The following is a 14,503-nucleotide window of genomic DNA, read 5'->3' as shown; positions in this document are numbered from 1 at the left end:
AAGTCTTGTGTCATCCAGTAAGATCCAACTGTGTAACTTTTCTTACTAAGAAATTTCTTATACCTTTGTTATCTTCTTGTTATTTTGAAAATTATTAAAACAGTTATTTTATTTATTTATTTATTTATATATTTATTTATTTATCTATTTATTTATCTGATTTTATTTTTTGAGGTCTATGATTGGGATCTTAGCAACCCTCTGGAAAATGATGCAGTTGTTTTGTTGTTACATGTAAAACCTTCTTGTTTTTTGTTAGAATATTTGGAGATTGTAATGGATTTCCAAAAATAATTAGGTGGACGTTTTGCACAAGTTTTGTATTTTACCATATTTCTACCTGCTTAATTATTTATTTCCATAAAATTATATAATGGGAAAGACCTCCAAGATCACTGAATCCAACCTTTGACCAAATCCCATCACACCCAGTAAACCACATCTCTTAGCACCATATCCAGTCACTTTTTCAACACTTCCAGTAATGGTGACTCCACCACTGCCCTGGGTAGCCTGTTCCAATGCCTTTCCTTTAGTGAAAATATTTTTCCTAATAACCTGGACCTCCCCTAATACAACCTGAGGCTGTTCCTCCTTGTCCTATTACTAATTGCCTGGGAAAAAAAGGCTGACTCCCACATTTTGTAGTATTTTCTCTTTTTTTTAGCATAGTGCCTTATCTTTTATCACATGCCCTATTGTCAGTTTTCAGCTGCTTCTCTGGTTTCTCTTAACCTTCCAAAGTACTTGCCAAGACCCTCAGCTTAATATGGTCTGGGTATTCTATGAATATACTTTCTATCATTCTACTCAATAATAGGAATTTTTAAAAAGAGCAGGTTAAGGGTAATCTCTGTAGGATCCTTTCTAATTTGTTTATGCCATGAACAATGAACCCTTTGCAAATCTGGGTTTACTACCTTCAGCCAAATAACTGTAGTAATAATTATAATTAAAAAAATAATCTTTCTGCACTGAGATACACAAACCTGCATCATTTATTTGTCTGTAGATGGACAGTTATAGAATAAAGTCCATCCTGAGGGACTCCAAGCTGATCCATAGCACAGAGATTTTCCACTTCTGATAATTTCTGGAGCTACAGAATTTCTATGGAAAAGGAGAAGATTGTGGCAGATTGCAGTGAGGTCTTCAATTATTTGATGCAACAATTTTCTTTCATTATGTGAGTTGTAAAAGTGCATTTTGTGTATGCAGAATGCTACAAAAATTCCACTGGAAAACCAAAATTTGCATGGTTAATGTTTTATATTTTTATGTTATTTTTGCATAAGCCAAGGTGTACTAAACTATTAACAAAGCTATTAACTATTAGAATTAAAAATTACAGTGCAAGTGAAAAGTATTTGATTTACCACAACTTTTAATTTCCTTTGGTTCAGTAAATTAATTTTAATGTGACATGGATGTAAGATGCAGAGGATATTTTTTCCTGTAATTTCCTTAAATTTCAGAAATTTCATTAGTTATCACAAGATGCAGCAATACCATATATAACAAGTTACAACAAAGTCAACCATTTTAATAACAAAAAAGACTTGGATTACTGCAACTCTTTTTATTTTTGTTTCAAGTAAAAATCATAGAGGAAATGAAATCACCTGCTGTCTCAATTAGCATTTAAATAGTCTCTATTTGGCAGGGAATTTCGTGTGCTTATTTAGGTTAAAGAAGTGAAGAAAGCCTTTGTTCTTATCTGTGCAGCTGTTGCTGGGTCAAGCCTCTCTTGAAAGAGTTCAGGGATTCATGACTATGCCAGAACTGTTGGATCCAAGACTGCTTCCTAATTCTTCATATCAAGGGCATTTTTGGTCTCGTCCAGATTCAGAGCAGGATATCCCTGTATTTTCCTTGTGCTTTAATTTATTTGGGGAAAAAAAAAGGCTGAGGATTGCTTCCAGGAGTAGATTGGATGAAGCCCAGGGCTCTTGTGGGAGTTATTAATTTTGTCAGAAAATCTTGTTTTCTGCTTTTTCTGCTGTGGTTTCAGCAGGGTGAGGCCATTATTGCTGTAGAGCACCCCTGGGCATGGATGCCCATGGGCCTTGAGGAAGAATTATCACCACTCTGAGGTGACCCTGCGGCAAGGGAGAGCCAAACCTCAACCACACACAGGTTTAAGATGAGCAGGAAGCAGAGTCATGAGGTGGCTCTGTTCTGTGAGTCTGAGCCGCTGTTTGGAGCTTATGACACAGTGTTTGAGCTCCTGCCAGACAATCTAAAGGAGATCTATTCCTCAAGCTTGAGATATTTGAGATGTCAAAATCGAGATATTCTTCAAGTCAGAGAAATGTCCACCTCTGCCTGTCCCTGTTTGATAGAGGTGGTGGGGGGGATAGGGAGGTTGTGGCGCTGTTTGTGTGTGAACTTCTTACAAGAAAAACGTAGCAATGTGTCTCATGTCAGGGAGATTTCTGTTTCTGTGCTGTTCTGCCACCAATTTTCTGCTCCTTGGCCTGATTTCACCTGGTCCCATGTTCAAGGGGGAGGGATGTTGCTCAACACATGTGGTACAGGAACTCTGTGACCTGGTGTGAAGCACACCAAGAATCAGCACAGGCTGTCCCACCCCTGGTCCAGCTCAGAAGACATGTCTCAGAAAAGCTCAGAAAATGTCTCTACACATGTTGGTGGCTGTGGGTTTATCATACAGGACACCCTTGCACAACTCAAGGCACCAGCATCACAAAGTGGGCATTTATCTCGGTGAGAGGAAATTTTCAACCATCCTGTCTCTTTTCCCCACTGCTTACATGCTGTGAGTCAGGAAGAGCAGACCCTGGTTTATGCAGGTTGTGCCTTGTTTTCAGTGAGGCTGTTTATGCTGATTGGCTTGCTCCTGCAATATGTTCATATATATGTATATTTCTCCCAGGAACTGAAGTTGGGGGTCCCTTCACACTGGTCACTGCCAAGTGTCAGATGGTAAAAATGCCTGTTTTTTTGCACCTTGAACTCTATTCAAGCTGGCAGCTCAAAGGGCAAGATTTTGTAACTGCTCACAGGACCCTGTGTCAGCAGATTTTTCTTGTGCACTGTCCATAAGCATGATATAAATGACCTCATTTATTCTCACACCTTTCATTTAATGGAAAATATTCTTATTACCCATAAAATACTGACTATATTTAACACTCAATCTGGATTCAGAGGTACACTGGTGTTTTTTTCCTGGCAACACTGCAGAGCTGGCCAGTGCTGCAACCAAACAAAAAATCATCTTGGCTGAGACATGAAGAGCAAATGTTAACTTTATTCTGGCCAAAACTGAATCCCTGGTAATTGCTCAGCATTGTTCCTCACACAAAGAAGTTGGAGAATAAACACCATCCCTTCTGTTGGACATATGGATTGGGAAGTCAGTTAATCTTGGATTTATTTCCAGATCTGTACAGCCATGTTTCATTCTGTTTTTCCAAAGCAAGCTTCCCATAAAAAACCTTCAATGTTCATGTAGGCCCTATTATCCTAAGCCTGAGGCAGAACAGCAGCCAGAACAATGTGGTCCAAAGCACAGTTGCTACACTGTGGCTAATAATCTGAAATTATTGGCTAATCAACCTCAAACTGAAATATACCTGGAAGATAAGTAATAATCTTTATGCTAATTTTAGTTAAATTACTTTGCCACTTCTTTATTACAACCAGTCTGCATATCTTTTGCTGCTCCCCAATATGTTAACACTCATGTTCCATGAAAAAAAATGGGAAAGAAAGGCACAGTAACCCTGTCCACAGCTGAACATTTGAGAGGATATGTCATGCATTGCTCCTCCAGGCTGTGAAATATGTCCCTGGTCTGCAGTTCTTGTCCCAGCCCCTGCTGACTGCAGAAAGTCTCAGTCCCTCCCACTCTGTGTCAGGACTTGTGGAATTATAACTCAAATCTACAGCGCAGATGATAATTACGTGGCATTATTAATACTATTTTATCTCATTTTATCCCATTTGAAGTATTCCAAAGTCACTTTTTTTTTTCTCTCTAAGACCTCTTCTACGAAGGTACTGGGGGTGATAATGAAATGAATTCAGAGGCACAGAGTCCAGGGCTCATCCCAAGCACTGTGACCTCCAGGGCCAGGAAGGGGATTCTCCTCCTGGAAGGTCTCTTCCAACCCAAACCATTCTGGCATTCTAGAAAGAAAATAAAAATACAGGCTTTATTGTTTCACAGAACACATTTAACACTTCACTGTTTCTGCTGCAGAAATTAATAACTGAACTACCATCCAATGCTTTGATTTAGTTGAGAGCATCAGGAAGCTCTGTGTTTATAATCTGGAAATGTATTGACAATTTTCTTGACTCGATTCTCTGTTTAGCTCACCAGTGCAATTCCACTGCGTCTTGAGAGATAGTTGCAATTTAATCCACTGGACAAAAGAAGAACACCAGGACCATTTTTAATAAATTAACACTCCAAATTGAGTTTGGAATGAATACAAATAGTTCTTCTAAAAGAGAAGCATCCTTTGCTGTGGTAGAAACATTTTCATATGCTGAATAAGAATTCTTGACTTAATTTTTTTTGTGTGCACGTAGAGATCTGAGCAATTCCTGCTCCCAGTGACACAGCACTTGCATAGGAGGAAAGCATTTAAATGCAAAGAAGATCATCTGCAGATTCCCCCAAGAGCTCAACCACAAACAAACAAACAAATAAAACGCCAAAGTATTTTCAGGAAATATTTTGGTTTACCTCCTACTCCTTTCAACAATTTGGATTGCTACAGACAATAATAGTGCAGTTGTTATATTTCACAATACCAAGACAGCATTTATGCATGTGTTTGTGAGATTTACACTTGTGTGATGCCAGACTCGTCCCAGAGGGTTGGTAGAAACAACTTGAATTTATAAATTCAAGTGCAGGTTAAGTAACTGTCATCCATCAGGGCTGTAAATAGCACTGCTGGCATCAAACTGGAGACAAAAAGCCTCCACTTTGGTAGCATAAACTTATAAATTGAATAGATAATGAGCCAAATAATCTACACTGTAGAAGGTTAAGTTTTTTACAACGTTCTTCCTGGAAAAGGAACAATTCTGGGTTTTATATACAGCTTCATAAATAAGGCTTTGATCGGTATTTCTTTGAGAATATATATTTTGTTTGCAGCCAACAATTTAGGCAGTCAGGAGTAACATCCCAGAAACAAGCAAGCAACCAACTTCCAAAGGCTTCAGATTCCCTGCCACACTATCCAGGTCATAAAGTTTTTTTTTTTTTGTTTTGCTCTGGGTGCTCACAGGGCTGCCAGAATTCTTAGCCTGATTGTGCCTCATTTTTCAAATGAGAACTAAGTTGAGTAAGAACACTCCCTTTAAATTTTAAATCATTTATCATGGTGTGGCATTTATCATGCCTCTCCGTTGCCCATACTACAGATCAATTTGTAGTTCTGAAACAGAAGTTGTAAAAATGGCAATAAAAGGCATTTCAAAGACTTTGAGACGATGAGTTGTATCACATAATGATGAAGAATTTTAGCAGTTTGTGTTTCCCCTGTGATGCATCTGGGAGCATCCATCAACACTGAATCTATGAATCCTCTGCTCTGTTTTATTTTCTCCAACAGATCTTTATGCTGATTCATTCTTCCTACTGTATTTTCATGTGTTGATTTATGCACTAAAACACTTACACAGATTCAAATTTCTTCCTTATCTCTAAAAGAAAAATGCTTCAATTTTTATTTTTTTTTTTTAGCCAGGACAAAAAGAGATAGAAGAACATGATTTTCATGGTGATTTTGAAGCAGTGTAGCGAAATCCCTGAAGACCAGCTCTGATGAGAGTTAGAGAGACTTTTGAGTTTTATTTTCTTGAGATGCAGAATCATTAGGGTTTTTTTTCCTGCAGAATTAACAAGAGGGACAGGACCATAACAGTTAGCTCTTAAGGTTAGGTAAAAGGTTATAAACAGACTTTTTGCTTCTCTTTCTCATAACTCTTCTCCTTATTGTGTCAAAAAACTCTTTTCAGGGCAGTTTTTTCTCCATTTCAGAGGTTTACTGTTTTAGCTATAGGTAAGATACCTTCTTCTCTGAAAAGTCTTTTACCCCATCTGCACAGTATAAATCCATACCTTTTCCTCTCACTGAATTTCAGACAATATTGGGTTTTATAGCAGTCACAAATAAAATGAAAAAAAGAGCCAGAATCTTCCAGTCAGAGGAATTTTTTTGGATTTCATTTGTCTTCTGCCAGTCTAAACAAATGCACCATTTTATCAAACCTGCTACCTGTTTAGATAATAAATGATTCCTGTGAGCAGATGTGAACTGGGAGAAAAGAATGCTTTGAGCTTGCATGTACAAGGTGTTGGAAACTCTCTTGATACTGTCAAGGGGAGAAGGAACAGTTTCCCAACCCCTCTAGGACATATAACCACGGAATCTTTTGGCAGGGAAGAATAAATATATAAACCAGTGAGAATGGATTATTGTAATTATTTGGATGGACAGGTATTTCTGACTCCAAATATGTCACCATCTTACCTGCAGGCTGTAAACCCAAATTATAATTAATTTATAATTTATAATTTATAATTTATAATTTATAATTTATAATTTTCACAGGATCCCAGGCTGACTGGGGTTGAAGTGGCCTCTGCTAAAGCAGGGTCACCAGAGCAGGTGCACAGGATCACACCTGGCAGGTTTGGGTTTGGGATGAGAGAAGGAGAACCCACAGCCCCTCTGGGCAGCCTGCCCAGTGCTCTGCCATCCTGAAAGAAAAGAAGTTTTCCCTCATATTTGGATGGAACTTTCTGTGTTTCAGTTTGTGGCTGCTGCCCCTTGTCCAGGCACCACTGAAGGGTCTGGCCCCATCCTTTTGCATTCACCTCTGAGATATTTGCATGCACTTACCTGCATGGTACCTGCAGGCCAGAGCACACATAAAAACTGCCACAGAAATATAAAAGAGGTGCAAAATCAATTCCTGCTTACTCACCTCCCAAGCATCCCACTCATTTTCCATTTCAGATGTAGTAGAGGCAAGGGCAGGTTTTACTGAGAATTCTCCCTTTTCTCTCTGCTCCCTGACACTGTCACATGCAGAGCTAATGAATCATTTGCTTAGAATTTAATTTTTCTCTTACAAGCCTTTGTGAACTGAGATACTACAAGATAATTCACCAGTTCCTCACACTCTGATGGTTCATACAAACACATTTTAGTTCTGTACTTGCTGTTTATCCCTTGTGCCATTTGCAGCATGCTCCTGGTAAGTGTGCTTCTGCTTTATTCTGTGCTGCTTGGTGATTGAGCTGCCTCTGAGGCAGGAGGTAAATAAGATTTAATCATTAGGAACTACTAAATTTGTTCAAATATCTTTATATGAATATAGGTCCAGCTGAATATGTAGATGGTGAGTTCCTGAATAAATGTTGGGAAGTTAATCACAAACTATGGGCAGAAGGCAAACAACGCCACAGGACAAGATATAGAAAAAATTCCCCCTTGGATTTCATCAGAGGAGGAAATTTTTCAGTACATGTGTTATAGAGGTCAAATATCAATCACTCTTGCACAAAAGGAAAGCCACATTCCTTCCTCCTGTGTCCATTTGATGTTCATGACAGGTGAGAGGTTTGAAATCATTGATATCACAGTAGCTGACACAGTAATCTGACTATCAGTAGTCGTAATAAAGAAATATATCTGAGTACACTCTAGGTACAATGTATGTACTTTTTATTGAAATTCATTAATACATTTCCAAGTATTTCATATGCATAATGCAAGAAGATAGTGAAGATGATACTGATGAATTCTAGTTCTGGAAGTAGAATTTCAAATGCTAGGAAACTGATAAGGTGAAAAAGGCATAGAAAGGAAAAAAAAATACTAGGATAAAAAAATAATAGGATAAAAAGAAATTCTACTGATAGTGCTTATTCACTGTAAGGTAAAAAGCAATACTATGGGAAGAAATGCATATGTCCAGTAAACCTTTCTGTTTTGACCTTGGCAAAATGTCAGACAATTAATTAAAGTTAATGATCAAGAAATACTTTCCATTTCATCGAGGGTAAATATGTTTAAAAGCAGTTTATTGTATCTTGAATGTTTTTGTTTCTGATCACCACATGTACATAATTGAAAATGTTAAGGGACACAAATGAGATGTGCTCTGCACTATCAGGTCCTGCTTCTTTTCCTCAAGGGAGGTTGTTCTGTTTACTTTGCTCATATTGCAATGTTTTTGTCTATTATCATGTTTCTGTATAAAGGTAGAGATTTTCAGGAGGCTGCTCAGCCACAATGTAACTAATTCCTTTTTTTTTCCACCTTGGATAGAAAAATCAACCATAAGAAGCATTTTGGCCATTGTTTAACTGCAATAAGCATTGAAAGTTCTATGACCTTATGCTGGTAAGGAGAGTTTTTTCACTTGACAATCTGTGAATAACACAGTCTTGGATATTATCTGATACTAGATCTGTCCACATCTGGGTGAATCCTCTCTAGACATTTTTTTTTCCATAGCAAATATTTTCTGTACTCCCTCTTTTGGCGCTGCTAGCAGTTAGAAACTTAATATAAAATGAAACTACTCATCTCATCTTCACCTTATTCAAACCATGGCCTCAGGCATTACGAATCCTCAGGGTTTTAAACAAGGTAGGAGAAGAAAAACACCATGCATTCTCTCAATGAGCTGCTCTGCCAACATCAGGACTTGCAGCCACAAGGGAAAGCATTGGATTCAGGCTCCCACTGCCATTCCAGCCCATCCAAAGCAGTCATGTTCTCACTGTCCAAGAGTGAAGGTGTCTCATCTAGAAGACTTTCAGAGAAAGCAACACAGAAGAGTTCTTTTGTATTAGAAATTATAGAAATTTATTTTCCAAGAGTGATGTCCACATTATGCCACAATATTATTCAATAACATTTAAGTTTACCAACAATAATATTGATTTATAAATCTCAATAAATTCCTCAAAATGAGGCCTAACATTATTAATTTTGCCTGGGCTCTATTTTGTGTGTGGTTGACCTTAGGTAGCTAGGAAGGATCCATCAAACTCACAGTTAATCTCTTTATTGACTGATTCAGTCACTGCAATGGAAGAGATTATATTCTCATTTCAAATCTTCTCACACTACCATTTTAGAGTACAATGGCAGTTTTAAAATTTCCTTTATCTAGATGTTTTATGCAGAGCATTCCATAGCTCCCCATGCCATAGGATTCAAAATGTATTGAAATGAATACAGGGATAGAAGCAGGTGTATAATTAATGTACACATTCTGAAAAAAAACTATGGCTTGAAACTCAAAAGAGACATTGACAGCCCTTGTTCACCTCTGCCCTAGGATTCTTTCAGATCCACTTACAATTTAAGCTTTTTTGAAGATAAAAATTTGTCCGAAACTTGTACTTTACTAACAGGTCTTTCCTGTCAGAACACTAATGGTTTCCTGAGATTAAACACCTCTTTTAATGCCATTAATAAAAGAAATAGTGTTGAAATGACAACTGCATTTTAAACTGTGCTTCTTTCAATCCCACAGTGACTCTCTGGCTAATCATTCTTCAACCTAGCATCCCCAGCAGAACTACTGGTAGGAGACAGGCTGTGATCCACTGGGTCAGAACCAGCACTGCTGGGCTCCAGGGTTCCCATGTCCATGGCAGCCAACCAGGCAGGGATCAGATTTGTGGCAGAACATGCAAATCTTGATATCAGGGAAGATGGAGAGAATGCTACCCATGGTCTGGGGCACTACTGATAATAACATGATTCCATTATAGGCTTCATCCTAGGAACCAGTCTGACTGATTTCCTCTCTCCTGTGCAAGCCTGGGGACCCTGAGCCATCATCCTTTTCCACAGCAGGCTTTGCCTGGAGCACTAAATAGCTCCATGCGTTCAATCACGTTGTTCAGGCTGGAAATAGATGGGCAGCACAGGGGGTAGCACCTACCATTTGCTCCTTGAGAGTACCATGGAAACTCCTGCTCTTGGCTCTTACAGAGCTGAAGAAGAGAAATAAGAGGAAAGAGCAAGCTTCTCATGGCCCCAGTTTGTTCTCAGTGGAAAATCAGTTTTCTGGAGTAGCAACCAGCACTGATGCCATGCTATTCCATGGGAATATTCCATGATGAACAGAACTCAGTGACTCTGGAAAGCAACATTTTCTTTCCTCAGAGTAAGATTACTAACTCCATCAGACCTGCTGGTCTGCCTTTGGCAATGGGCAGCAGCTTGATTTTCAAACTAGAGTAATGAACATTGGGAACAAAACAAAATGTTTGGGGCTGGAGAGTTTGTGTTAGAGAGACTACAAGAAAAACAGGTAAAGAAAGGGGAAAAGCACTGCTTGCAAAGTGAAATTAAGATCTAAACCATAAATTGTATTGATAGGTATATAGATAGACATATTTATGGGTCATATAAAAAGGAAGAAAAGGATATGATTTTACTTAGAGTGAAATTGCTAAAAAGGGAAATCAGCTCTAATTTTAGGAGCTACTAGTGACCCAGAAAACATTTGTGTAAACGTCCTCACTCAGCATGCCAGAAATAATGCACCATAGCCCCTCACCCTGAACTTAATTCCAGCTTTTAGCCTGCTCCTACACTTTACTCTCATAAACCCAGCTCCTCCTGAAGTCTGAAATATTTCCTCAGCCCTGAAAGCTGCTCATCACTCCTTGCTTGGCCAGATCCAGGTGTCCCTGCTCCTGGAGACAGGCAGACACTTTTAGTGTTCTATATCCCTATTTTACCCTCAGGGATGAGCTTTCTTCTTGTCTCTCCCAGAGAGTTTAAGTCTTCATCTCTCCATCTTCTAAAATACTTCATTTAAGAAAGACCTCAGCAAAATAGAAAAGCTGTTTTCTAAAACCTCGGAAAACTTCAGCACTGTCTGTGGCACAATTATGAAACTGTCATCTTTTTAAAAGGGTTCCATCTTCTGCATTCTACTCCCCCAGATTCCTCAGAACGAATTTCAAAGCACAATTAGTTGCTGCACTAATAAATGTTCTTATTGATATGTTCTGAACCAAAAAAGAATGACAAAAATTTAACAAAAGCATTTGCCTGCTTAATCTCTAAGCATACAGCAAAACAAATCGTTCTGTAGCAAAAACTGTGGGAGGAACTCAAATTTGTTTAAGTCAAGTGAGTTTCTCTTAGTGCTAGAATAACCCAGTCCTTGGATTCAGTCAATAAAGGATTTGTAGTAGGTCAGGGCAACCTCAGTTAGAAAATTCTCCTGAATTTGTTATGGATGTCATCATTATTTCCAGTTTAACCCTTCCAAGAAAGGATTTGCTGCTTGTGGTGAAGGGTTGTAAGACAAAATATCTGAGCCCACTGTTGGCAGAGAGGAAGCCCAAGGGTAAGAGGGGATTCAAACAAGAGCTGTAATTACTTGCACAGAATGTATCTAATATTTAGAGCATTTTTTCACTTGCCCATCATGCATTAAGAGTTCTAAAAATCAGAAATTGGAATTGGCAGTCTTCAAACTGTTAACCAATATTTTCTGATGTACTAAAATGAAAAATATGACCAACAACAAAAAATAGGAAGCTTGTTTTGTGTTTGATTTTTTTTTTTTGGTGTCTTGTTTTTCACTTCAGAATTCCATTTAAAGTGCAGCATTATTCACTGCTTTTAGTGTCCACATTAATATGATCAATATACAAAATGAGGATTTTTTCACTTTACAGGCAAAAAATATTTGTGTGCATTTTTTTTTCATTTGTCTGTACTCACATACAGTAGTTACATACAAGTTGCAAATAGAAGTTATAGGTTTTATAGTTTCCTAAAAGGAAAGAAAAGTTATGAGATAAAACCTCAAAACCTGACAACTAAGCTGGAAAATCCCCTATCAGAAAACAATTCCCAAATACTAATTTAGGCACACTGGAGATGTGTAGAGTCTTTACAAACTATGGGGATCTGTTTAACTTCATGCCCTTGACTGGTAAATTGCATTAAATTTCAGTTAAGTTACAGAAATCTCTCCCTACTGTCATTTTTCACATTTGCTTTAGATTAAAAAATGGCATCTGCCAGAATGTGTCTGAGAGGCAAGGCAGCTTGGATCTTGGAGAGAAAGAGGAGGATGCTGGAAAGCAGAAGGGCTGCACAAAATTTTTTTTATCTCTGTTCTACTAATAACTGTGGAGGTAAAATTATTTTTAAAATCCTGGTATTGAGTACATGTTACACAGCCCTGGTCATTCAGGCAACTCTTTGTTTCTGGCATTCCTCAATTATTTTATTTTATTTTATTTTATTTTATTTTATTTTATTTTATTTTATTTTATTTTATTTTATTTTATTTTATTTTATTTTATTTTATTTTATTTTATTTTATTTTATTTTATTTTATTTTTAACTTTTTTGATGCATCTTTGATTTCTGGTTCTGTGTTACTTTTGTATGTGAGCATTTCTCTCTGTTTACCTGGGACCTTCAGTAGGATCTTGCAAGCTCCCTAAACTCTTTGCTTTTCTACAGTCTTGTCCTAATTGATGTGGCTGTACAAAAGACTCAACAAAGTGGTGGCTAAGGCACTCCTCAGGTTACTTGCACTTAATTCTCAGAGTCTGTAACCAAAACAGCTCTTGATCTATCTGGGAAAAGGTGAGTTACTGCCAAGGCTGCCTGTCTTGTCTAGATTTGAGGACAATGAGTCCTTCTCACTAATAACTCTCTCTGATATCTTAATTGGCAAGTAAATTAATAAAAGATGTGTTTATTGCTGTGCAATGAGCTTGTTTGTTTTCCCTGCTGTCATTGATTTATTTTGGAGAGGGGAAAGGGGCAAGTCTTTGAATTCACTTATATCTCTCTCACAATTGAATTACAATTGATCATCACCTTTTAGGAATCAGTCTTTCTGTCTCCGTATTTTCTTAAAATGGATGCCAAAAGTATAAAAAAGCTGGAATTATCACAGTAAGGTAAAATGTGGTGTAACAGTGTTTCTTCAAGTTTTCCAATTTATCCAGTTCTGTACCTAAGTGACTTAACACCAAAAGACAAAGAACACGGACTCTTTCTCATTATGATTTTAAAATTTACCTTGTTCCAACAAAAATACTTGTTGCGACTGGTCCACATTTGGGGCAATCATTGCTTTCATTTCAGTTTCTGCCAAATCAGGTTGTTTTAGAGCGTCAGAGGCCGCACAAAACCAACAGGAGCAGCGGCAATCTAAGTGGCTTTGTTTCTACTTATTTCTTTCCCAACAATTATTTTATTATGGAGTACTTTCTCCACCTCTAATAAATAACCCTCGTTGCTTGTCCTGTCTATAACACATGACAGAGTATCACTGTCAAGGTCCGCTGTAATTCCCAGTGAGTCGCCCCCAGCTACTCAGCAGAGCAGAGTCGTTTGCAAATGAAGGACATTTGTCTGGATGACACATTTCTGAACGAGAACTGCTTTGTTTTGCAGAGAGTTTGGCCGCTGGAAAGTAAACAATCTTGCTGTGGAAAGAAGAAATTTCCTGGGCTCCCCACTGCCGCTTGCCCCGGAGTTCTTCCGTAACATAAGGCTGCTGGGACGGCGCCCGACGCTCCAACAGATCACAGAAAACCTCATCAAGAAATATGGGACACATTTCCTGCTCTCAGCTACCCTGGGAGGTATGGCCCATTCTTGGGAATGTTGGGAATATTGGTGTGAGTAGAATAAAAAGTGTTGGCCACAGCTGTTCCTCCTCCCAGCCGCGAGGATGGGCAGCGCTGTCCGTGGCAGCAGGTTTTGTCTTTTGTGGCTCCTTCTCTCTATTGTGTACAAAAAGAGAAGATATCCAGTTGCCAAGACTGAGATGCTTTACCTGTACTACCCCTAGTTTTTTTGGGGTTCTTTCTCTGCACTGAAGTCATTGGGGAGAGTGACATTTTTTTCTGTAAGTGGTCCTTGTAACAATTTAATAATAACAGCTTACAGAAGTATCTGGGTCCATTGCAGTCCTGCAGAAAGGAAGCCAGAAAATCAGTATCAAGTATTTCCAACAAATCTCCTAATTTATGAGACTTTTAAGCTACTTTGTCCGTTGGAAAATTCCTATATTGTCACTCTGCCCTTTTAAGAATTAGTCTTCATTTAACCAGTGGGACTGCATTTTCAAAATGGGGTGATGAGGCTTTGCTGTGTCATTCCCATTAACTTAATGGAATCTGCATCTTTCAGTCCCCACAGACTAATCTGGAAAGGGTAGCCCCATGGATAATTGGGATCCAGTCACCAGATGGATTGAAGAAATCCAGTGAAGAGGCCTAATGTTCAAAGGAGAGCATAAATTGTTCTGAATGAAAGATAATTAGTACCTGTGATTACCCATCTAGGCATTACACAATGAACTGACATTTTAGAAATGCAGCTTTGTCCCGTCGTGGGCAATAATATTAAAGATAATTCTGGTGATTGAGTGTCCTTCCAGCAGGACAGGCTTGTTGAAATCCTTTATTCACCTGAAGAATGGTTCTCTTTAA

The 14,503-nt window shown here is 38.3% G+C and overlaps 1 protein-coding gene across 3 annotated transcripts in view; it reads left to right on the top strand.

Moving 5' to 3' along the window:
- The window catches only part of LOC117000058 (BMP/retinoic acid-inducible neural-specific protein 3), a 194,886-nt gene that overhangs the window by 97,414 nt on the left and 82,969 nt on the right, over positions 1-14,503 (top strand). For all 3 annotated transcript variants that reach the window (XM_033067407.1, XM_033067409.1, XM_033067408.2), the window contains one exon: positions 13,461-13,651. In XM_033067407.1, the coding sequence (XP_032923298.1) occupies positions 13,461-13,651 (191 nt within the window). The remainder of the gene's footprint in view (positions 1-13,460; positions 13,652-14,503) is intronic.

The sequence above is a fragment of the Catharus ustulatus genome, chromosome 9 (genome assembly GCF_009819885.2).
Source record: "Catharus ustulatus isolate bCatUst1 chromosome 9, bCatUst1.pri.v2, whole genome shotgun sequence".
Lineage (NCBI taxonomy): Eukaryota > Metazoa > Chordata > Aves > Passeriformes > Turdidae > Catharus > Catharus ustulatus.
The sequence above is the reverse complement of the archived record's forward strand: the minus strand, read 5'-3'. Positions and strand labels throughout refer to the sequence as shown.